We start from the raw sequence: 23,063 nt of genomic DNA, 5'->3' as shown, positions 1-23,063 counted from the left end.
TGGTTTTTCTTAGCGGGTTGGGGATGACACTTGAAGTCTTCACCCCCGTCGGGTAAATTACTGGAACCCATGAAGCTTCTTTCCGGCCTGGGGTCCACGTACCCCGTCGAGCCCTGGCCCCTGCCCGGTGATAGCTCAAGGCCGCCGTCCGCCCTCCTCGGCAGTCCGTGCCCCTTGACACTGTCCCCTGCGACCGGGGTTCCAGCTCCTACCAGGCCCAGACCAACGTCTGCCACCTAGTACACAGGAGCTCTCCGTGACCTCTCCCTCTTGGAGAGTCACTTCACCTCCTCTGCTTTCACTCTCTCAACTCGACTCTACTCGGCTCAACTCGACTGTCACTTTCCTCACTTTTCCCTCACCAACCCCCCCATGTGGCTGGCCCTATTCCCTTCAGGCCCCCCCAATGGTGTGTCTGGTAGGTTAAAGTGGGAAGTTTTCCAAGGATTTTGATTGGCTTAGCTGTTAGCAACACCAAAGGACCAGGACCCGTAACGAAGGAGTGTGGATACTGTGCAGAAGGGCAGATTGCACAATACCCTGTGATGACCTGATAGCCAAGGGCGTCACAACACACCATGCTCACTGCATATGGCAGGCTATAATCACCACTTCACCTGGACAGCATTGTCAGAGTTCAAATGCTGGCGGGGAGCAGGCCATGTCAGGAAGGGGTTAAGAGGCTCACGGCACTTAATGAATTTGCATGACCAGAGGTTCAGAAGTTGTGTACGTGAGTTGTTGTCTTCTGAACTTCAGGTTATGTGTGGTGAGGCGCAGTGACGTGACCAAAATACTCCACGTGCATGGGCAAGATTTCCATTAGATGGTGATGCCGTTTCGTGACGACTATTATGGCATCTGTCTGGTTTCTGTGTTTGTGTCTGGCATTTTACCAGAACAAAAACTCAGCTAATTCTAGTGTCATTTCCATGTGTTTACTCAATGGATCTGTTATCTTCATGAATTCCTAGAAGAGAACAGAGAAGCAGAATTCAAAGATGTGGGTGTGAACAGCAGCGAATACTAGTAATCATGCGAGTAAATAACTAAAAAAGAATAAATTATGATGTCTGCATAACCTATTCTCTCTTATGACGGGAACATTTTAATTGTCTAATCTCTCATTAGGGCTGTAAAGTTGTCGGATCTGCTGGTTCAGATGATAAAATTCAATATTTAAAAGAAATTGGCTTTGATGAAGCTTTTAACTACAAGACAGTGAGCTCTTTGGATGAAGCTCTGAAGAAGGCCTCTCCGGAAGGCTACGACTGCTTTTTTGATAATGTAAGTAAAAACTGTGGAAATGTTAGTGATTTTTATATTTTTATTCACATTTTATATTATAGCTTCATAGACGTTCTGAGCTGTAACCCATGGTCTTTGGGACCATAATGTACATCTTCTATGGTCTGAAAATCCTACAGCTCACAAATACTGAGGTAAAAAAGCTCACCTAATACGCAACGTGTGCACGTGGTTTAAATTGGGGAAGTGGTAGGGTAGATTATTATCCATAAATGTGAATAAAAATGCATAAATTGAACATTTTTATTTTTGCATTTTTTTTTCTTCCTACTTTCATTTTTCTTCTTCTCTGTAGGTTGGAGGAAAGTTTTCTGATGCTGCTCTACTGCAAATGAAGGAGTTTGGAAGAATTGCTGTGTGTGGTGCTATATCCATGTATAATAATGCTACACCCCCAACAGGTACTGTGCTATAGAAAATAATTACTTATTAAAGTCACTCTCCACCCTGGCACTGAAGTCACAATACAAACAATGAAGATCCATGGCACTCCTAATGGGTGGGTGCTCAGTAGAGTTGAGCGCGGTTCGTGGTTCGTGGTTCTCCAGTTCGCGGCTCGAGTGATTTTGGGGCATGTTCTAGATCGAACTAGAACTCGAGCTTTTTGCAAAAGCTCGGTAGTTCTAGAAACGTTCGAGAACGGTTCTAGCAGCCAAAAAACAGCTAAATCATAGCTTGGTTTCTGCTGTAATAGTGTAAGTCACTCTGTGAATCAAACTATTATCACATTTCAGTGTATAGTGTGCGTGAACAGCGCCTTCAGATCACTGCTGTTTCTATAATGGCGATCGCCATTTTTTTTTTTTTTTTTTCTTGTCTTCCTTCCCTAAGTGCGCGCGTCTTGTGGGGCGGGCCAGCATGTCAGCCAATCCCAGACACACACACAGCTAAGTGGACTTTGAGCCAGAGAAGCAACGGCATGTGTGATAGGATCTGCATGTCACATGTCCCTGCATTATAAAACCGGACATTTTCTTCACGGACGCCATTATCTGCCTTCTGCGTCTTTGGTGTCAGACATCACTGTCGCAGCTCCGTCTTCCTGAGTCCTATAGCCGATACAGCTGTATGCGCTGCATACACAGCGTTAGACAGCTTAGGGAGAGCACTTTATAGCAGTCCTTTTAAGGGCTCCAACCGGCAGGGTCAGAGAGCCATAGGTGACAGGTCCTGCAAACAGCAACAGCGTCTGTGTAGCCCAGGTCAGGGATTTCCTACCTGCATTTCACCATTAGGAGGGAATAGAAAGGCAGTCTTCCATTCCTCTACCCAGAGCACCACAATCCTGCCACTGTACCCTCTTGTCCTCTGCACACTCCAACTGATAACTAAGCCATTATACTAGCAAACACTCAGTGTACCTAGTGGCATCCTATACGTGGCTATTGGACTTTGCTATAGTCCCACTAGTGCAAAGACATTTGCAGAGCGCGTCTGCCTGCATTGCACACTACAACTCATTCTAACCAAGCCATTATACTAGCAAACACTCAGTGTACCTAGTGGCATCCTATACGTGGCTATTGGACTTTGCTATAGTCCCACTAGTGCAAAGACATTTGCAGAGCGCGTCTGCCTGCGTTGCACACTACAACTCATTCTAACCAAGCCATTATACTAGCAAACACTCAGTGTACCTAGTGGCATCCTATACGTGGCTATTGGACTTTGCTATAGTCCCACTAGTGCAAAGACATTTGCAGAGCGCGTCTGCCTGCGTTGCACACTACAACTCATTCTAACCAAGCCATTATACTAGCAAACACTCAGTGTACCTAGTGGCATCCTATACGTGGCTATTGGACTTTGCTATAGTCCCACTAGTGCAAAGACATTTGCAGAGCGCGTCTGCCTGCGTTGCACACTACAACTCATTCTAACCAAGCCATTATACTAGCAAACACTCAGTGTACCTAGTGGCATCCTATACGTGGCTATTGGACTTTGCTATAGTCCCACTAGTGCAAAGACATTTGCAGAGCGCGTCTGCCTGCGTTGCACACTACAACTCATTCTAACCAAGCCATTATACTAGCAAACACTCAGTGTACCTAGTGGCATCCTATACGTGGCTATTGGACTTTGCTATAGTCCCACTAGTGCCAAGACATTTGCAGAGCGCATCTGCCTGCGTTGCACACTCCAACTAATTATAACTAAGCCATTATACTAGCAAACACTCAGTGTACCTAGTGGCATCCTATACGTGGCTATTGGACTTTGCTATAGTCCCACTAGTGCCAAGACATTTGCAGAGCGCATCTGCCTGCGTTGCACACTCCAACTAATTATAACTAAGCCATTATACTAGCAAACACTCAGTGTACCTAGTGGCATCCTATACGTGGCTATTGGACTTTGCTATAGTCCCACTAGTGCAAAGACATTTGCAGAGCGCGTCTGCCTGCGTTGCACACTACAACTCATTCTAACCAAGCCATTATACTAGCAAACACTCAGTGTACCTAGTGGCATCCTATACGTGGCTATTGGACTTTGCTATAGTCCCACTAGTGCAAAGACATTTGCAGAGCGCGTCTGCCTGCGTTGCACACTACAACTCATTCTAACCAAGCCATTATACTAGCAAACACTCAGTGTACCTAGTGGCATCCTATACGTGGCTATTGGACTTTGCTATAGTCCCACTAGTGCAAAGACATTTGCAGAGCGCGTCTGCCTGCGTTGCACACTACAACTCATTCTAACCAAGCCATTATACTAGCAAACACTCAGTGTACCTAGTGGCATCCTATACGTGGCTATTGGACTTTGCTATAGTCCCACTAGTGCCAAGACATTTGCAGAGCGCGTCTGCCTGCGTTGCACACTACAACTCATTCTAACCAAGCCATTATACTAGCAAACACTCAGTGTACCTAGTGGCATCCTATACGTGGCTATTGGACTTTGCTATAGTCCCACTAGTGCAAAGACATTTGCAGAGCGCGTCTGCCTGCGTTGCACACTACAACTCATTCTAACCAAGCCATTATACTAGCAAACACTCAGTGTACCTAGTGGCATCCTATACGTGGCTATTGGACTTTGCTATAGTCCCACTAGTGCAAAGACATTTGCAGAGCGCGTCTGCCTGCGTTGCACACTACAACTCATTCTAACCAAGCCATTATACTAGCAAACACTCAGTGTACCTAGTGGCATCCTATACGTGGCTATTGGACTTTGCTATAGTCCCACTAGTGCAAAGACATTTGCAGAGCGCGTCTGCCTGCGTTGCACAGTACAACTCATTCTAACCAAGCCATTATACTAGCAAACACTCAGTGTACCTAGTGGCATCCTATACGTGGCTATTGGACTTTGCTATAGTCCCACTAGTGCAAAGACATTTGCAGAGCGCGTCTGCCTGCGTTGCACACTACAACTCATTCTAACCAAGCCATTATACTAGCAAACACTCAGTGTACCTAGTGGCATCCTATACGTGGCTATTGGACTTTGCTATAGTCCCACTAGTGCAAAGACATTTGCAGAGCGCGTCTGCCTGCGTTGCACACTACAACTCATTCTAACCAAGCCATTATACTAGCAAACACTCAGTGTACCTAGTGGCATCCTATACGTGGCTATTGGACTTTGCTATAGTCCCACTAGTGCAAAGACATTTGCAGAGCGCGTCTGCCTGCGTTGCACACTACAACTCATTCTAACCAAGCCATTATACTAGCAAACACTCAGTGTACCTAGTGGCATCCTATACGTGGCTATTGGACTTTGCTATAGTCCCACTAGTGCCAAGACATTTGCAGAGCGCATCTGCCTGCGTTGCACACTCCAACTAATTATAACTAAGCCATTATACTAGCAAACACTCAGTGTACCTAGTGGCATCCTATACGTGGCTATTGGACTTTGCTATAGTCCCACTAGTGCCAAGACATTTGCAGAGCGCATCTGCCTGCGTTGCACACTCCAACTAATTATAACTAAGCCATTATACTAGCAAACACTCAGTGTACCTAGTGGCATCCTATACGTGGCTATTGGACTTTGCTATAGTCCCACTAGTGCAAAGACATTTGCAGAGCGCGTCTGCCTGCGTTGCACACTACAACTCATTCTAACCAAGCCATTATACTAGCAAACACTCAGTGTACCTAGTGGCATCCTATACGTGGCTATTGGACTTTGCTATAGTCCCACTAGTGCAAAGACATTTGCAGAGCGCGTCTGCCTGCGTTGCACACTACAACTCATTCTAACCAAGCCATTATACTAGCAAACACTCAGTGTACCTAGTGGCATCCTATACGTGGCTATTGGACTTTGCTATAGTCCCACTAGTGCCAAGACATTTGCAGAGCGCGTCTGCCTGCGTTGCACACTACAACTCATTCTAACCAAGCCATTATACTAGCAAACACTCAGTGTACCTAGTGGCATCCTATACGTGGCTATTGGACTTTGCTATAGTCCCACTAGTGCAAAGACATTTGCAGAGCGCGTCTGCCTGCGTTGCACACTACAACTCATTCTAACCAAGCCATTATACTAGCAAACACTCAGTGTACCTAGTGGCATCCTATACGTGGCTATTGGACTTTGCTATAGTCCCACTAGTGCAAAGACATTTGCAGAGCGCGTCTGCCTGCGTTGCACACTACAACTCATTCTAACCAAGCCATTATACTAGCAAACACTCAGTGTACCTAGTGGCATCCTATACGTGGCTATTGGACTTTGCTATAGTCCCACTAGTGCAAAGACATTTGCAGAGCGCGTCTGCCTGCGTTGCACAGTACAACTCATTCTAACCAAGCCATTATACTAGCAAACACTCAGTGTACCTAGTGGCATCCTATACGTGGCTATTGGACTTTGCTATAGTCCCACTAGTGCAAAGACATTTGCAGAGCGCGTCTGCCTGCGTTGCACACTACAACTCATTCTAACCAAGCCATTATACTAGCAAACACTCAGTGTACCTAGTGGCATCCTATACGTGGCTATTGGACTTTGCTATAGTCCCACTAGTGCAAAGACATTTGCAGAGCGCGTCTGCCTGCGTTGCACACTACAACTCATTCTAACCAAGCCATTATACTAGCAAACACTCAGTGTACCTAGTGGCATCCTATACGTGGCTATTGGACTTTGCTATAGTCCCACTAGTGCAAAGACATTTGCAGAGCGCGTCTGCCTGCGTTGCACACTACAACTCATTCTAACCAAGCCATTATACTAGCAAACACTCAGTGTACCTAGTGGCATCCTATACGTGGCTATTGGACTTTGCTATAGTCCCACTAGTGCAAAGACATTTGCAGCACGTCTGCCTGCGTTGCACACTCCAACTAATTATAACTAAGTTGCATTGTCAGGGATATTTATTCTTTATTATTCTGCTGTTAATAAAGCTAGACCACCACTGCAATCTTCACCACCTCTCAATTTTTACTACCACATTTTCAGTCCACAATCTTGTCGCAATCAACATGAGTGGCAAAATGACAGATGCTGGTGGAAAGGGGAAGAGGCGTGGTGGAAAAGGCAAAAAAGGTTTTGTCCGTGGGGAAGGTGGCAAAGCTCCATTATCATCTGCTGAAGATAGACCATCTACCAGCAAAAGTAAGATGTCTACTACTTACCGTGGACAATCCGATGTGCTCCCTTTGTTACGGACACGAACAACAGGAACAAAGGATTATGATGGGCAAAAAAGGAAAATGCTTGAATGGATCTCAAGTGGTCCAACAAGTGCCCTCTCTGCCACTTCAAGTACCGCATCCAAAAAACACCAGTCCTCTGAGTTGTCATCCCAATCAAACTTGCTTTCTCCCAGCTCTGAAGTCTCCATCAGCCCTGCACAGTATGGTGGAACTGAGATGGCTGAGTCTGCAGAGCTGTTCAGTCACACTATAGCCTGGGAATCAGAGGTCTGCTCCCAAGCTACAGTGAGTACAGAACAGGAAATGGTCTGCAGTGATGCCCAGAACCTTTGTGACTCAGATTCAGGCCGTGAGGACCAAGTTTCTGAGCATAATGTTGACCCTTTGTCACAAACTGTAACACCTGTGGTTATAGACAATGAGGAACATACTGATGAAGATGAGACGCAGATACCCGATTGGGATGACAACTTAAATATTCCGTCAGGGCAAGAAGAGGCTCGGTCTGAGGGGGAGGGGAGTGCAAACACAACAATTGATGATGACGTTCTAGATCCCACCTACTGTCAACCCCCAGTCAGGCACTCGAGGAGGTCAACAGAGGCGGTGGAGGAGGATGCAACCGACGACGAAGTTACCTTGCGCCTTCCTGGACAGAGTCGGAGCACTGGTAGCACGTCTACAACTGCATCCTCAGCCACCACTCTGCCTATGAGCATTATTCGGGGTGGATCAACAGGTCGCATGGCCTCTAAGCCTTGCCTAGCCTGGTCCTTTTTTCACATCGAAAAAGATCGCCCAACTCATGTGATATGTAACATTTGTCATGATTCTGTTAGTAGAGGTCAAAACCTCAGCAGTTTGACAACTTCTTCCATGAATCGTCACATGACTAAATATCATAAGTCCCGGTGGGAAGCTCACCGTGCTGCAATGCGGCCTAGTGGAGCGAACCATCCACCGCCCGCCCCTTCCACTGCATCCGCGCGCTCTTCATCTTCTAGGACTGTGGGGACAGCTGCCACACCTGTTTTTCCACGCAAAACTTCCACCACTGTAACCGCAACAGGCAGTTTGCTTGTAAGGTCGTCAGTTGGTTTGGAAGGGGAAACAAGTGAGTGTGTACAGCTCTCTCAGACATCGATAGCACCAACGTTGGATGAAGGCAACATCATGTCTCCGCCTGCACTTTCCTCACAAACCTGCATTTTTCAAGGGACACCCTACTCAACACCGTCTACACACAGCAGCCAGATCTCTGTCCCTCAGATGTGGTCAAATAAAAGGCCACTTCCTCCGACCCATGACAAAGCTAAGAGGTTGACTCTATCCCTCTGTAAGCTGTTGGCTACCGAAATGCTGCCTTTCCGCCTAGTGGACACACAGGATTTTAGAGACCTTATGTCTGTCGCTGTGCCCCAGTACCAGATGCCTAGTCGCCACTACTTCTCTAAGAAAGGTGTGCCCGCGCTACACCAGCATGTCGCACACAACATCACCGCTTCCTTGAGAAACTCTGTGTGTGAACGGGTGCATTTCACCACCGATACTTGGACCAGTAAGCATGGACAGGGACGTTACATGTCGCTGACTGGGCACTGGGTAACTATGGTGATAGATGGTGAAGGGTCTGCTGCACAAGTCTTGCCGTCCCCACGACTTGTGTGTCAATCCTCTGTCTGTCCAAGTTCCGCCACTGCTTCTGCATCCTCCACCTCATCTGGGTCCTCCACCTCCGCCCCAAGCCTGCCTGGTCAGGCCACCAGCGTTCTCACTGCGCAGAAGGAATCACGCACCCCTCATTACTATGCTGGCAGCAGAGCGCAACGGCATCAGGCGGTCTTTAGCTTGACATGTCTTGGTAATAAGAGTCACACAGCTGAGGAGTTGTGGTCAGCTTTGCGGTCCGAGTTTAATAAATGGTTGTCTCCACTCAAACTGCAGCCTGGTAAGGCCGTGTGCGACAATGCTGCAAACCTGGGTGCGGCACTTCGCCTGGGCAAGGTGACACACGTACCTTGTATGGCTCACGTGTTGAACCTTGTCGTGCAGCAATTTTTAACACACTATCCCGGCCTAGATGGCCTTCTGAACAGGGCACGAAAACTGTCAGCTCACTTCCGCCGTTCAAGCGCCGCAGCAGAGCGACTTGCATCGCTCCAGAAGTCTTTCGGCCTGCCGGTTCATCGCCTGAAATGCGATGTGGCGACACGCTGGAATTCAACTCTCCACATGTTACAGCGACTGTGGCAGCACCGCAGAGCCCTGGTGCAATACGTCATGACGTATAGCCTGGGCCAACGAGATGCAGAGGTGGGGCAGATCACCCTGATGGAGTGGTCTCAGATCAAGGACCTATGCACCCTTCTGCACAGTTTCGACATGGCGACGAATATGTTTAGCTCTGACAATGCCATTATCAGCATGACGATTCCAGTCATTTACATGCTGGAGCACACGCTAAACACTATTCGGAGTCAGGGGGTGGGACAACATGAAGGGGAGGAACTACAGGAGGATTCATATGCGCAAGGGACAACAACATCACGAAGGTCCAGACGTTCATCATCACCAACGCAGCAGGCATGGGACCATGGGGGACAGGGATCGACAAGGGCGCATAGTAGCAGGCGAAATGTTGAGCAAGGTGCAGGAGAACATGAAGAAATGGAGGACGAACTGTCCATGGACATGGAAGACTCAGCGGATGAGGGAGACCTTGGTCAAATTTCAGTTGAAAGAGGTTGGGGTCAGATGTCAGAGGAAGAAAGAACGGGTAGCACCTCTATGCCACAAACACAGCATGGACTTGGTCCGCATGGCTGCGCAAGACACATGAGTGCCTTTTTGTTGCACTACCTCCAACATGACAGTCGTATTGTCAAAATTAGAAGTGATGATGACTACTGGATTGCCACACTATTAGATCCCCGGTACAAGTCCAAATTTTGTGACATAATTCCAGCCATAGAAAGGGACGCACGTATGCAGGAGTATCAGCAGAAGCTGTTACTAGATCTTAGCTCGGCTTTTCCACCAAACAACCGTGCAGGTGCAGGGAGTGAATCTCCCAGTTGTAACTTGACAAACATGGGACGGTCTCGTCATCTTCAACAGTCTACCCGTACCAGTAGGACCTTTTCTGGTGCCGGTAACAGCAATTTTATGGAATCTTTTCATAATTTTTTTAGACCCTCTTTTGCAAGGCCACCAGAGACAACAAGTCTGACACATAGTCAACGGCTGGAGAGGATGATACAGGAGTATCTCCAAATGAACATCGATGCCATGACTGTGCAACTGGAGCCTTGCTCCTTTTGGGCTTCAAACCTACAAAAATGGCCAGAGCTCGCAACTTACGCCTTGGAGATTTTGTCGTGTCCAGCTGCCAGTGTTGTCTCTGAACGTGTATTCAGTGCTGCTGGGTGTGTGCTGACAGATAAGCGCACGCGTCTGTCCAGTGACAATGTGGACAGACTGACGTTCATCAAAATGAACAAGTCATGGATCCAGAAGGAATTTACTACCCCTGTGTCATCCTGGGGAGAGTAAATGCTTGTGGATTTGGAATGTGCTTGATGCAAATCAAAACATCCTGTTTGCAACTAGGGCCCAAGTGCTGCCACTGATGGGGTGGGTGTCTGTGTGGCCCAATTTTTGGAAAAAAGGGAGACTCCGCTTGGAGTAACCCTTGCTTGCTGTGTTTTTAAAAGAAGCCAAGATGAACAGAGCTGGGATCAGGAAAGACTTTGCTACCTACCCCGGTGTCATCCTGTGGACGGCTAAGAATAGCGTAGTTTTGAATGTGCTTGATGCAAATCAAAACATCCTGTTTGCAACTAGGGCCCAAGTGCTGCCACTGATGTGGTGGGTGTCTGTGTGGCCCAATTTTTGGAAAAAAGGGGAGACTCCGCTTGGAGTAACCCTTGCTTACATTGTTTTTAAAAGAAGCCAAGATGAACAAGTCATGGGTCAGCAAAGACTTTGCTACCTACCCCAGTGTCATCCTGGGGACGGCTAAGAATAGCGTATTTTTGAATGTGCTTGATGCAAATCAAAACATCCTGTTTGCAACTAGGGCCCAAGTGCTGCCACTGATGGGGTGGGTGTCTGTGTGGCCCAATTTTTGGAAAAAAGGGAGACTCCGCTTGGAGTAACCCTTGCTTACATTGTTTTTAAAAGAAGCCAAGATGAACAAGTCATGGGTCAGCAAAGACTTTGCTACCTACCCCGGTGTCATCCTGGGGACGGCTAAGAATAGCGTATTTTTGAATGTGCTTGATGCAAATCAAAACATCCTGTTTGCAACTAGGGCCCAAGTGCTGCCACTGATGTGGTGGGTGTCTGTGTGGCCCAATTTTTGGAAAAAAGGGAGACTCCGCTTGGAGTAACCCTTGCTTGCTGTGTTTTTAAAAGAAGCCAAGATGAACAGAGCTGGGATCAGGAAAGACTTTGCTACCTACCCCGGTGTCATCCTGTGGACGGCTAAGAATAGCGTATTTTTGAATGTGCTTGATGCAAATCAAAACATCCTGTTTGCAACTAGGGCCCAAGTGCTGCCACTGATGGGGTGGGTGTCTGTGTGGCCCAATTTTTGGACAAAAGGGAGACTCCGCTTGGAGTAACCCTTGCTTACATTGTTTTTAAAAGAAGCCAAGATGAACAAGTCATGGGTCAGCAAAGACTTTGCTACCTACCCCGGTGTCATCCTGGTGACGGCTAAGAATAGCGTATTTTTGAATGTGCTTGATGCAAATCAAAACATCCTGTTTGCAACTAGGGCCCAAGTGCTGCCACTGATGGGGTGGGTGTCTGTGTGGCCCAATTTTTGGAAAAAAGGGAGACTCCGCTTGGAGTAACCCTTGCTTGCTGTGTTTTTAAAAGAAGCCAAGATGAACAGAGCTGGGATCAGGAAAGACTTTGCTACCTACCCCGGTGTCATCCTGGGGACGGATAAGAATGGCGTATTTTTGAATGTGCTTGATGCAAATCTAGCTGTGAAGTGTACAACTGGGGCACAACTGCTGCCACTGAATGGGTGGGTGTGTGTGGGGCCCAATTTTTGGAAAAAAGGGGAGACTCCGCTTGGAGTAACCCTTGCTTACATTGTTTTTAAAAGAAGCCAAGATGAACAAGTCATGGGTCAGCAAAGACTTTGCTACCTACCCCAGTGTCATCCTGGGGACGGCTAAGAATAGCGTATTTTTGAATGTGCTTGATGCAAATCAAAACATCCTGTTTGCAACTAGGGCCCAAGTGCTGCCACTGATGGGGTGGGTGTCTGTGTGGCCCAATTTTTGGAAAAAAGGGAGACTCCGCTTGGAGTAACCCTTGCTTGCTGTGTTTTTAAAAGAAGCCAAGATGAACAGAGCTGGGATCAGGAAAGACTTTGCTACCTACCCCGGTGTCATCCTGGGGACGGATAAGAATGGCGTATTTTTGAATGTGCTTGATGCAAATCTAGCTGTGAAGTGTACAACTGGGGCACAACTGCTGCCACTGAATGGGTGGGTGTGTGTGGGGCCCAATTTTTGGAAAAAAGGGGAGACTCCGCTTGGAGTAACCCTTGCTTACATTGTTTTTAAAAGAAGCCAAGATGAACAAGTCATGGGTCAGCAAAGACTTTGCTACCTACCCCAGTGTCATCCTGGGGACGGCTAAGAATAGCGTATTTTTGAATGTGCTTGATGCAAATCAAAACATCCTGTTTGCAACTAGGGCCCAAGTGCTGCCACTGATGGGGTGGGTGTCTGTGTGGCCCAATTTTTGGAAAAAAGGGAGACTCCGCTTGGAGTAACCCTTGCTTGCTGTGTTTTTAAAAGAAGCCAAGATGAACAGAGCTGGGATCAGGAAAGACTTTGCTACCTACCCCGGTGTCATCCTGGGGACGGATAAGAATGGCGTATTTTTGAATGTGCTTGATGCAAATCTAGCTGTGAAGTGTACAACTGGGGCACAACTGCTGCCACTGAATGGGTGGGTGTGTGTGGGGCCCAATTTTTGGAAAAAAGGGGAGACTCCGCTTGGAGTAACCCTTGCTTACATTGTTTTTAAAAGAAGCCAAGATGAACAAGTCATGGGTCAGCAAAGACTTTGCTACCTACCCCAGTGTCATCCTGGGGACGGCTAAGAATAGCGTATTTTTGAATGTGCTTGATGCAAATCAAAACATCCTGTTTGCAACTAGGGCCCAAGTGCTGCCACTGATGGGGTGGGTGTCTGTGTGGCCCAATTTTTGGAAAAAAGGGAGACTCCGCTTGGAGTAACCCTTGCTTACATTGTTTTTAAAAGAAGCCAAGATGAACAAGTCATGGGTCAGCAAAGACTTTGCTACCTACCCCGGTGTCATCCTGGGGACGGCTAAGAATAGCGTATTTTTGAATGTGCTTGATGCAAATCAAAACATCCTGTTTGCAACTAGGGCCCAAGTGCTGCCACTGATGGGGTGGGTGTCTGTGTGGCCCAATTTTTGGAAAAAAGGGAGACTCCGCTTGGAGTAACCCTTGCTTGCTGTGTTTTTAAAAGAAGCCAAGATGAACAGAGCTGGGATCAGGAAAGACTTTGCTACCTACCCCGGTGTCATCCTGGGGACGGTTAAGAATAGCGTATTTTTGAATGTGCTTGATGCAAATCTAGCTGTGAAGTGTACAACTGGGGCCCAAGTGCTGCCACTGAAGGGGTGGGTGTGTGTGGGGCCCAATTTTTGGAAAAAAGGGAGACTCCGCTTGGAGTAACCCTTGCTTGCTGTGTTTTTAAAAGAAGCCAAGATGAACAGAGCTGGGATCAGGAAAGACTTTGCTACCTACCCCGGTGTCATCCTGGGGACGGATAAGAATGGCGTATTTTTGAATGTGCTTGATGCAAATCTAGCTGTGAAGTGTACAACTGGGGCACAACTGCTGCCACTGAAGGGGTGGGTGTGTGGGGCCCAATTTTTGCGGTGTTTTACATGACTTTAGAAGGGCGTGCCATGCCTATATCTGTGTGTCCTCCTCTTTTTCCTTGTCCAGCTGTTTTGTTTTCGCATGAGTACATGTCCTTGTCACTTTCCCATGTGTTTGTGTTGTGTTGTGAGTTGTTTGTCACCTTTTGGACACCTTTGAGGGTGTTTTCTAGGTGTTTTACTGTGTTTGTGATTGCCTGCCATTGTTTCCTATGGGCTCGAGTTCGGTTCGTCGAACGTTCGACGAGCCGAACTCGAGCCAGACCCCCCGTTCGGCGAACCGCCTCGAGCCGAACCGGGACCGGTTCGCTCATCTCTAGTGCTCAGTCGTATACCACTCCACATCTAGTAATAATGAAGAACTTGGAACTGCAGGATACATGCAAATAATGTAATATTTTATTTAGAAAAGCTATCCACTATATGTTTCGGTCTGACAACAGACCTTCATTAGATACCCAATATTGTGAGATGCCGACTGGCTACATTGTAAATGGCCAGTATGTATCCCAAAGGTGGTAGTCCTCTGGAATGTTCATGTTGGTACCTATAGTGCCATGAGTTTTGTTAAGGCATTCACAAGGGTCAGGTTTACGGTGGAGAGATGGATGGGTCTGGCTATCCACATACCTCCACAAAGGGTGTGTCTCATGTTATTTTGAAACAGTTGGTTTGGCACATGGTCAGTCGGTGAAAAGGAGCCTCTGAGAGAGGTGCTGTGCGCTGACAGGAGTTGGTGTGTGCAAGCTGTTCTACTGTGGAAAGAGGTATTGAAGCCTGTGTGAAGGGACTTCCCCCTGGGAGAAGAGCGTTTGCTTAGGGGTGCTTCACACACAGCGAGCTCGCTGCCGAGATCGCTGCTGAGTCACGCTTTTTGTGACGCAGCAGTGACCTCATTAGCGATCTCGCTGTGTGTGACAATGAGCAGCGATCTGGCCCCTGCTGCGAGATCGCTGCTCGTTACACACAGCCCTGGTTCGTTTTCTTCAAAGGCGCTCTCCCGCTGTGACACACAGATCGCTGTGTGTGACAGCGAGAGAGCGACAAATGAAGCGAGCAGGGAGCAGGAGCCGGCGTCTGACAGCTGAGGTAAGCTTGTAACCAAGATAAACATCGGGTAACCAAGGTGGTTACCCGATATTTACCTTAGTTACCAGCCTCTGCAGCTCTCACGCTGCCTGTGCTGCCGGCTCCGGCTCTCTGCACATGTAGCTGCATTACACATCGGGTTAATTAACCCGATGTGTACAGCAGCTAGGAGAGCAAGGAGCCAGCGCTCAGTGTGCGCGGCTCCTGCTCCCTGCACACACAGCTAAGCGGTGTGCTCTGGTAACTAATGTAAACATCGGGTAACCATACCCGATGTTTACCTTAGTTACCAGTCTCCGCAGCTTCCAGACGGCGGCTCCGTGCAAGCGCAGCGTCGCTTGCACGTCGCTGCTGGCTGGAGGCTGTTCACTGGTCGCTGGTGAGATCTGCCTGTTTGACAGCTCACCAGCGACCATGTAGCGATGCAGCAGCGATCCTGACCAGGTCAGATCGCTGGTCGGATCGCTGCTGCATCGCTAAGTGTGAAGGTACCCTTAGTCTGTCCCTGGTCAGTGTATGGAGAGCTTTGATCCCCTGGAAAGATAACTTTTGGATAAGTTTGCGGTCATAAAAGCCATGTGTGAATACTGACCGAGGGGTGTGTGTGTGTCTGCCAAATGTCCTGAATTGTACAGATTTTAAATCTTGATGCAAGCATTGATCGGGGCAAATGTAATGTAACACTGTAAATGCGTGTTGTTTTGTGTTCCTGAGGAAGCGGTTTGTGTCCCTTTTTTAATATATCGGTTGAACTTTTTAAATGGTTTGTGTTTCTGTGTTACCTCGCTGGAGCAAGAAAAGGAAGTACCTGATCATGTTAAGTCCATGAACATTATCTTTACTCTGCAACACCCTAATGGGCACTTTGCACACTACGACATCGCAAGCCGATGCTGCGATGCCGAGCGCGATAGTCCCCGCCCCCGTCGCAACTGCGATATCCTTGTGATAGCTGCCGTAGCGAACATTATCGCTACGGCAGCTTCACATGGACTCACCTCTCCTGCGACCGTCGCTCTGGCCGGCGACCCGCCTCCTTATTAAGGGGGCGAGTCGAATGGCGTCACTGCGACGTCACACGGCAGGCGGCCAATAGGAGCGGAGGGGCGGAGATGAGCGGGATGTAAACATCCCGCCCACTCCTTCCTTCCGCATATCCTACGGAAGCCGCAGTGACGCCGGTAGGAGATGTTCCTCGCTCCTGCGGCTTCACGCGATGTGTGCTGCCGCAGGAACGAGGAACAACATCGGACCGTCGCGTCAGCGTAATCATGGATTACGCCGACGCTGCACCGATGATACGATTACGACGCTTTTGCGCTCGTTAATCATATCATCGAACCTTTACACACTACTATGTCGCATGCGATGCCGGAAGTACGTCATTTTCAATTTGACCCCGCCGACATCGCACCTGCGATGTCGTAGTGTGCAAAGCCCGCCTAAGACATTCCGTGCAATCTTTAATTTTGTTTTAGATAAATCTTGTTCTACTTTGTATACCCCTTTTTGGATGATGTTGTAATTTAAGCTGACCACAAGCTGTGATTACACTATTTTTGTGTTTTTAGTTTTTTGATTTTTTTGGCATCTGGTATCTTACCATGATATTGTACTCTGTGAAAATTTATATGCTGACGTTCACTGTATGTTCCTACTTGTAACATTAATAGCATTGTACCTTTTTCCATTATTCTACCGCATCTAATTCTATATTGGACATGGTTACTGTGGTGTGCGGTAACTCGGAGTACCGCCGCAGCCATTGGGAGTACCCAGGGTGATGGAGTGGCGCAGCAAGGTGTCGTTGCCCTCCACGGGTAGGGGTAGGCCCCAGGACTCTGGATGGTGCTACTGGGTGCCGTGATGGGGAGATCACTCAGGTACTCACTCAGCCAATAAGCAGACTCTGACAACTGGGTAAACCAAGTCTCTGGGTGCTGCTGCCTCTCAAAGGGGAGCTCGTCCGGGTCCTGTCCCCTGCAGTGCTGCCTGGTGATCCATGACCTGCCTCTTGGCATAAAGTTTAAATTCACCGTAGTGGCCCAGTAGTTTGGAACTTCCTGGGTGCCGCTCCCCACTGTGGCGAAGTGTAGGGGCCTGCTCTCAGGGCTCACGCTTGGGATTTCAGTGGGCTACTTGTATGGAAGGCCCTATCCCCCTCGTTGCGCTAGTGCCCCGATTCTGGAGCTAGTTGGAACAGTCCATAAAGGCTCCGCTCTCCGTAGGTTAATTGCCGGGTTGCCTGAAGCTTCTCCCCAACCTAGGGTCTGTGTACCCCGCTGTGCTTTCGGCCCTGGATCGGTGATAGGACCAGGCTGCTGACCAACTGCTTTGACAGGACAAGGCACCTAGCCTCAATCCCCTGCGACCGGGGGTCCGACTCCTCTAGGTTCAGACCACCGTCTGCAACCTAGTCAGCTTTTCCTGGCAGCCTGTGACAACCTGAATAGTCCAGGGGCGTCACACATACTTTTGGAATAATTTGGTGTTAAAAAAAAAAAAAAGCCCCTCTGATTATTCATTCTTTTGTACTTTCTGGTATCTGATGAAGGTCTGTTGTCATATTGAAACGTTATACAGTGGATTGCTTTTCTATCCTGAATTCATAATACATTTTTAATCTACAGTTGGCCTTTATTTGACTTCTGTTGCATCCTCCATTCAGATCGGCGTCTCATTCCTCTTGCTTATAAAATGCCCTTCACAGAAGCATGGTGAGTGCAGTGGTTGGTAATAATGAGCGAACCCGTGGATATTAGAAAAAGAAAATCTGGTTGTAAAATGCTCTTAGTAAGAGCTAGGGGGCCGCTAAAGGAACCTAAATATGGGTAACGGCATGCTAATTGCCCTGCAAACAAATGTGGATAGGGAAATGACTTCAAGGGGTCTGTCACCATAGCAATTATGGTTACAATCATGGCAAGATGGCAAGTAAATGCAGAATATAAAAATTAAGTGTTCCCCACCCCCTCTAAAGATGGATTTCAGATCTGTATAGTGACGCTGATTATGAAGTCAAGACTAACCATGTTGGTAAAGTATTCAAATCAACGCAACATGGCACACATGTTCTGCGTGGAGACCCACTCGTTGGTAGTAAAGTGGTTGTCCACAAAGCGATTCTGCCATGCGGGCTATACCTACAACTCCACTATTGCTTGTTGCTGCTCGCACAGTCTCTGCACCTTATGAAAAGTGGAGTTTCACCTTTTTTACTTTGCATATGAGTCGGTGAGCAGGAAGGCCGAAATGACTTTGCAGCACAGACAGGCGCGCAGCATCATGGTGAAAACGCTGAGTGTGTGTGTCGCTCAGGGAAGGGGGTACTCTGTCCCAGGCGGTTGAAAATGTAAATGTCACTCTGGTGGCCATTACCCGGTCCCATGCCTTGGGGGCTTCTCTTGAAAAAGGGGAATTATTTAAAGTAGGGGTGAAAGTTAGTGTACGTGACGCCACCTGCAGGTTGCGTTTAAGGGTGTAGAACCGCTGCTGCTGAATGTGGTTACTCCCTGGGCTGGTGGTGGTTGCAGCAATGATGTTGGGCCCTCCGCAGGTAGAGCCGTGCCTGGGAGATGTAAAGGGCAATAATGGAGACCACACAAGGTTGTAATGAACAGTCTCTACTTACTCCGACCCGTGGATGACTGGTTCAGGTCCCATGGAGTATCAGTGCCAATGTAGTGACCCAGGTTACTCTGTCCCCGGCACTCTCTGCTGGTTGAGTCCCCGTAGCATGGAGCGTTTGGGGTCCGACTGTCCCTTTTGGGGTACCAGTCTCCTCCGTACGGCGGGCAGTGAGGACCCTGTGGGGAGGTAAGTGTCCGAACCCCGATCCTAGATTACTGCTGATGCCCTCGGATTATTTGCTTTGGTGAAGTCCATGAGGGTGTCCTCACCGTGCAGGTGATTACCAAGCCATGTAAAACTGGCGACTGATCTAGGGCCCTGTGCCCCGTGTGTGCTCCCGTCCCAGCGGTACTTGTCCGCACCCGTCCTGACGACCTCTATCCTGTGCCCCCGGGTCACCGTCGCACGGACCCAGCTCAGGCACGTCCGCACACCTCTTTGTGTGCCACTGTTCTCCCTGTCCCCTCCCACCAGGCTCGCTAGTCCCTGTACTCGTTCCTACCTCTAGGCGACCATCCCCTTACTTGATTAACCCTCTATTCCCGGTGTTGAGTGGAGAACTGGGATTTTAGTTGTGCTTTGGTGGTATCGGCACTGGTACTCCAGGTCCCAGGGGGTAGGTCCAGCATCCCCAACAGGATGCAGTTCCTTGTACTGCCCTGAGTGGTTCAGGGGCGCTACATGTGTACATACTGCCTGCCCTTTCAGCAGAAGCTTTGACATATGTGGGTAATTTTTGAGGAAGCTGTGCACCACCAAATTCAGCACATGCGCCAGGCATGGAATGTGTGTCAAGCCACCTAGGCCCAGAGCTGCGACAAGATTTTGGCCGTTATCGCACACCACCAGGCCGAGCTATAGGTTCACTGTCACCAGCAACTCATCTGTTTTGTTTTTATGCCTGTGAGGTTTGTACCCCAGGTAGATGAGTTTAAGAATGGCCTATTGTGGTTAACTCCTGGCTGTGCTGAAGTTGGTGATGCAGGTCGTGACCAGACAGGATGAGAAGGAGGAGGGCACAAAACTGACTAACAAATGTCCAGTGATCTGAGGTGGTGTTAGGACATGCTCTTGAACTCCTGGAGCCTCATGCCCAGCCATCAATCCTTTTACCCAGTGTGCAGATAGAGAGATATACCCTAACTGTCCATGCTTACTGTTCCAAGTATCTGTAGTTGTGTGGCCCTTACCACTTAGGACGTTGCAAAATGAACAATGGATTTGTTCCACCACATGTGTGAGTAGAGCAGGGATGGCACACCTGGAAAAAGTGGAGGCTGGGAACAACATACCGCGGTACAGCCACAGATGTGTTTACTTGGAAATGCTGTCTCTACCAGCCTGAATGGCAGCATTTCAAAGGTAAGCATTTTGGAAATGCAGTCATTCAGGGCCAGGGCTTGTGGGTGGCTAGGGGGGTATTATCTCATTCTATCGAGGGTTTGACAATGGAGAGCTGCAGACTTCCATGGAACAGTATGGCTATAGTAGGTGATGCTGATGGTGGTGGTGCTGTTGCTACCACATCATGCACTTGAGGGGAGGAAAGTAGCCCTGGTGATTATAAGTGGATGCAAGATGCCGAAACTGCAACTGAAGAGAACAGCATGGGACCAGGAGGAGACAGAGGTCTTTTATGATTTCTCAGAAACTACTCCACTGCAGCTGTTGGTTGGAATTCGGAGGACACATCACGCTTTTGGTGCTCAGTTTTATAAGATTTTTCCCTTGCTTCAGACTCTGACAGCACATCTTGCAAACCACCACTCTTTTGTAATTTGCACATTCGTGGAAGAAATTCCATGAATGAGAGCTTTTGAACTGGCTTTGCTGGGAGGTTTTCACTGGTGCAATAAGCAGTAGCAGCCAGCTTACTGACTATGGGCCATCCACAGGGCTTTTGCCGCATGCTCCCCCTTGCTGTGCTGCTGGTTTGTTGGCCTGAACACCTCCTCTTCATCGGAACTGCACGCTATCATGGCTTTTCTCTCCAGGTGGGGTCATTCACTTCGTTGTCATCGCATGAATCATCTTCCACCCACTCCTCAGTCTTGACATCCTTCTCAGTCTGCACAATGATGAATGCCACAGCAGTTGGTATCTGTGTTTCATCATCCTCTGATCTGTGGTGCGGTGATCCGCAGACAGTATCCACCAGCCCTCTTACAGACGCCTCCAACAAAACAAGTGGTTGGACGTCAGTGCACTCAGACTCTTCCACCTCTGGAGCAGAGTCAGGTGAATGGACCATGGGACCCCAGCCAGCAGAGTCATCAAAAAGCCTAAGTGACTGGTGCATGACTTGTCTCACAATGCTTGACTGATTTTGAATAGGTTGAGGTGGAAGAAAGATGACTGGAAATTAGGAGAGGAGTGAGCTTTCAGGTGTGGACCGGGTGGAAGACAATGCAAAGGAACTGGAGCACTGGTAGTAGACATATAAGGGTGGAAACACATCTATGCGAGTAAAATCGGTCCGACTGGGCTGAAAAAAACTCGGCTGATTTTAGTTCACGTTAGGTGCGAGTGCAACGCAAGTGCGATGCTATTTCTGAATAAATGATTTTACTAGCGTGTGTAATGCGTGTGTAATGCGTATTTTTTACTATGTCATCTGCCATTCAGCGCTGCTACATGGCCGCTGACAGCAGACACAGACAGCCATGTAGCAGAGCTGAATGGCAGATGATAGCAGACACAGACAGAGCCGCACAATCAGAATGAACTTGGGTGAACTTCACCCGACTTCATTGTCATGCTGTGGCTCTGTCTGTGCCGCGTCCTGATTAGCGGTCACCAGTGAAGGGCTCACCGGTGACCACTAATCCCCCGAGTGACTGAAGTTAGCAGCCCTCTCTCATACTCACCGATCCCCGGCGCCGCGCTGCACGGCGTTCACACTGCTCCGGCGGCTTTTACTATTTTGAAAAAGCCGGCCGCTCATTAAACAATCTCGTATTCCCTGCTTTCCCCGCCCACAGGCGCCTATGATTGGTTGCAGTGAGACACGCCCCCACGCTGAGTGACAGGTGTCTCACTGCAACCAATCACAGCAGCCGGTGGGCGGGTCTATACTGTGCAGTGAAATAAATAAATAAATAATTAAAAAAAATGGCGTGCGGCCCCCCCCAATTTTAATACCAGCCAGCTAAAGCCATACGGATGAAGGCTGGTATTCTCAGGATGGGGAGCTCCACGTTATGGGGAGCCCCCCAGCCTAACAATATCAGCCAGCAGCCGCCCAGAATTGCCGCATACATTATATGCGACAGTTCTGGGACTGTACCCGGCTCTTCCCGATTTGCCCTGGTGCGTTGGCAAATCGGGGTAATAAGGAGTTAATGGCAGCCCATAGCTGCCACTAAATCCTAGATTAATCATGTCAGGCGTCTATGAGACACCCTCCATGATTAATCTGTAAGTTACAGTAAATAAACACACACACACACACATGAAAAAATCCTTTATTAGAAATAAAAAACACAAACAAATTCCCTCATTACCAATTTAATAAGCCCCAAAAAGCCCTCCATATCCAGCGTAATCCACGGACCTCCAGCGTCGCTTCCAGCATGAAGGTGACAGGAGCTGCAGAAGACACCGCCGCTCCGGTCACCTCCACACAGCAACTGAGGTGAGTAGCGCGATCAGCTGAGCTGTCACTGTTGTTAATCGCGGCCACCGCTGGATCCTCCAACAGTGACAGCGGGTAACCTCACTGACGTCACGGACCTCTCGCGATACTTGGTGTGAAGGCGCCGGTCATTGAACTCAGTGACAGGGGCTGTCAGTGTGCTGGAGATCAGCGCAGGTAATGTACTTCGCTGACAGCAGCACTTGTCATCCCCTGCAGTGACCTGGGCTGACCCATTGATGTTAGCTCAGGTCACTGCACTGCTCTCCCAGCCAATGGGGAACATCCTGCTCTTCATTGACTGGGACAGTGTGGATCGTCATGGCAACCCCTTGGATTACACCAGACCTGGATTTGTTTTTCTTTCTAATAAATTGGTTAAAGAGGGAATGTTTTGGGGAGTGTTTTTTCAAATAAAAATGTGTTTGTCGTCTATTTTTTTTTATTACTGACTGGGTTGGTGATGTCGGGTATCTGATAGACGCCTGACCTCACCAACCCCAGGGCTTGATGCCAGGTGACATTACACATCTGGTATTAACCCCATATATTACCCTGTTTGCCACCGCACCAGGGCGCGGGATGAGCTGGGGCGAAGCACCAGGATTGGCGCATCTAATGGATGCGCCACTTCTGGGGCGGCTGCGGCCTGCTATTTTTAGGCTGGGGAGAGTCCAATAACCATGGACCTCCCTAGTCTGAGAATATCAGGCCCCAGCTGTCTGCTTTACCTTGGCTGGTGATCCAATTTTGGGGGACCCCTACGTGTTTTTTTTTTTTTTAAATTATTTATTTAATTTAAAATAACAGCGTGGGGTGCCCTCAG

The 23,063-nt window shown here is 48.5% G+C and overlaps 1 protein-coding gene across 2 annotated transcripts in view; it reads left to right on the top strand.

Annotated features, from left to right (window-relative positions):
• LOC142295873 (prostaglandin reductase 1-like) overlaps positions 1 to 23,063 on the top strand; it is a 76,917-nt gene that overhangs the window by 41,783 nt on the left and 12,071 nt on the right. For both annotated transcript variants that reach the window (XM_075338983.1, XM_075338974.1), the window contains 2 exons: positions 1,132 to 1,287; positions 1,604 to 1,709. In XM_075338983.1, coding sequence (XP_075195098.1) covers positions 1,132 to 1,287; positions 1,604 to 1,709 — 262 coding nt within the window. The remainder of the gene's footprint in view (positions 1 to 1,131; positions 1,288 to 1,603; positions 1,710 to 23,063) is intronic.

This window comes from Anomaloglossus baeobatrachus, chromosome 1, assembly GCF_048569485.1.
Source record: "Anomaloglossus baeobatrachus isolate aAnoBae1 chromosome 1, aAnoBae1.hap1, whole genome shotgun sequence".
Taxonomy (NCBI): domain Eukaryota; kingdom Metazoa; phylum Chordata; class Amphibia; order Anura; family Aromobatidae; genus Anomaloglossus; species Anomaloglossus baeobatrachus.
Note: the sequence above shows the minus strand (reverse complement) of the source record. Positions and strands in the feature narration are given on the sequence as shown.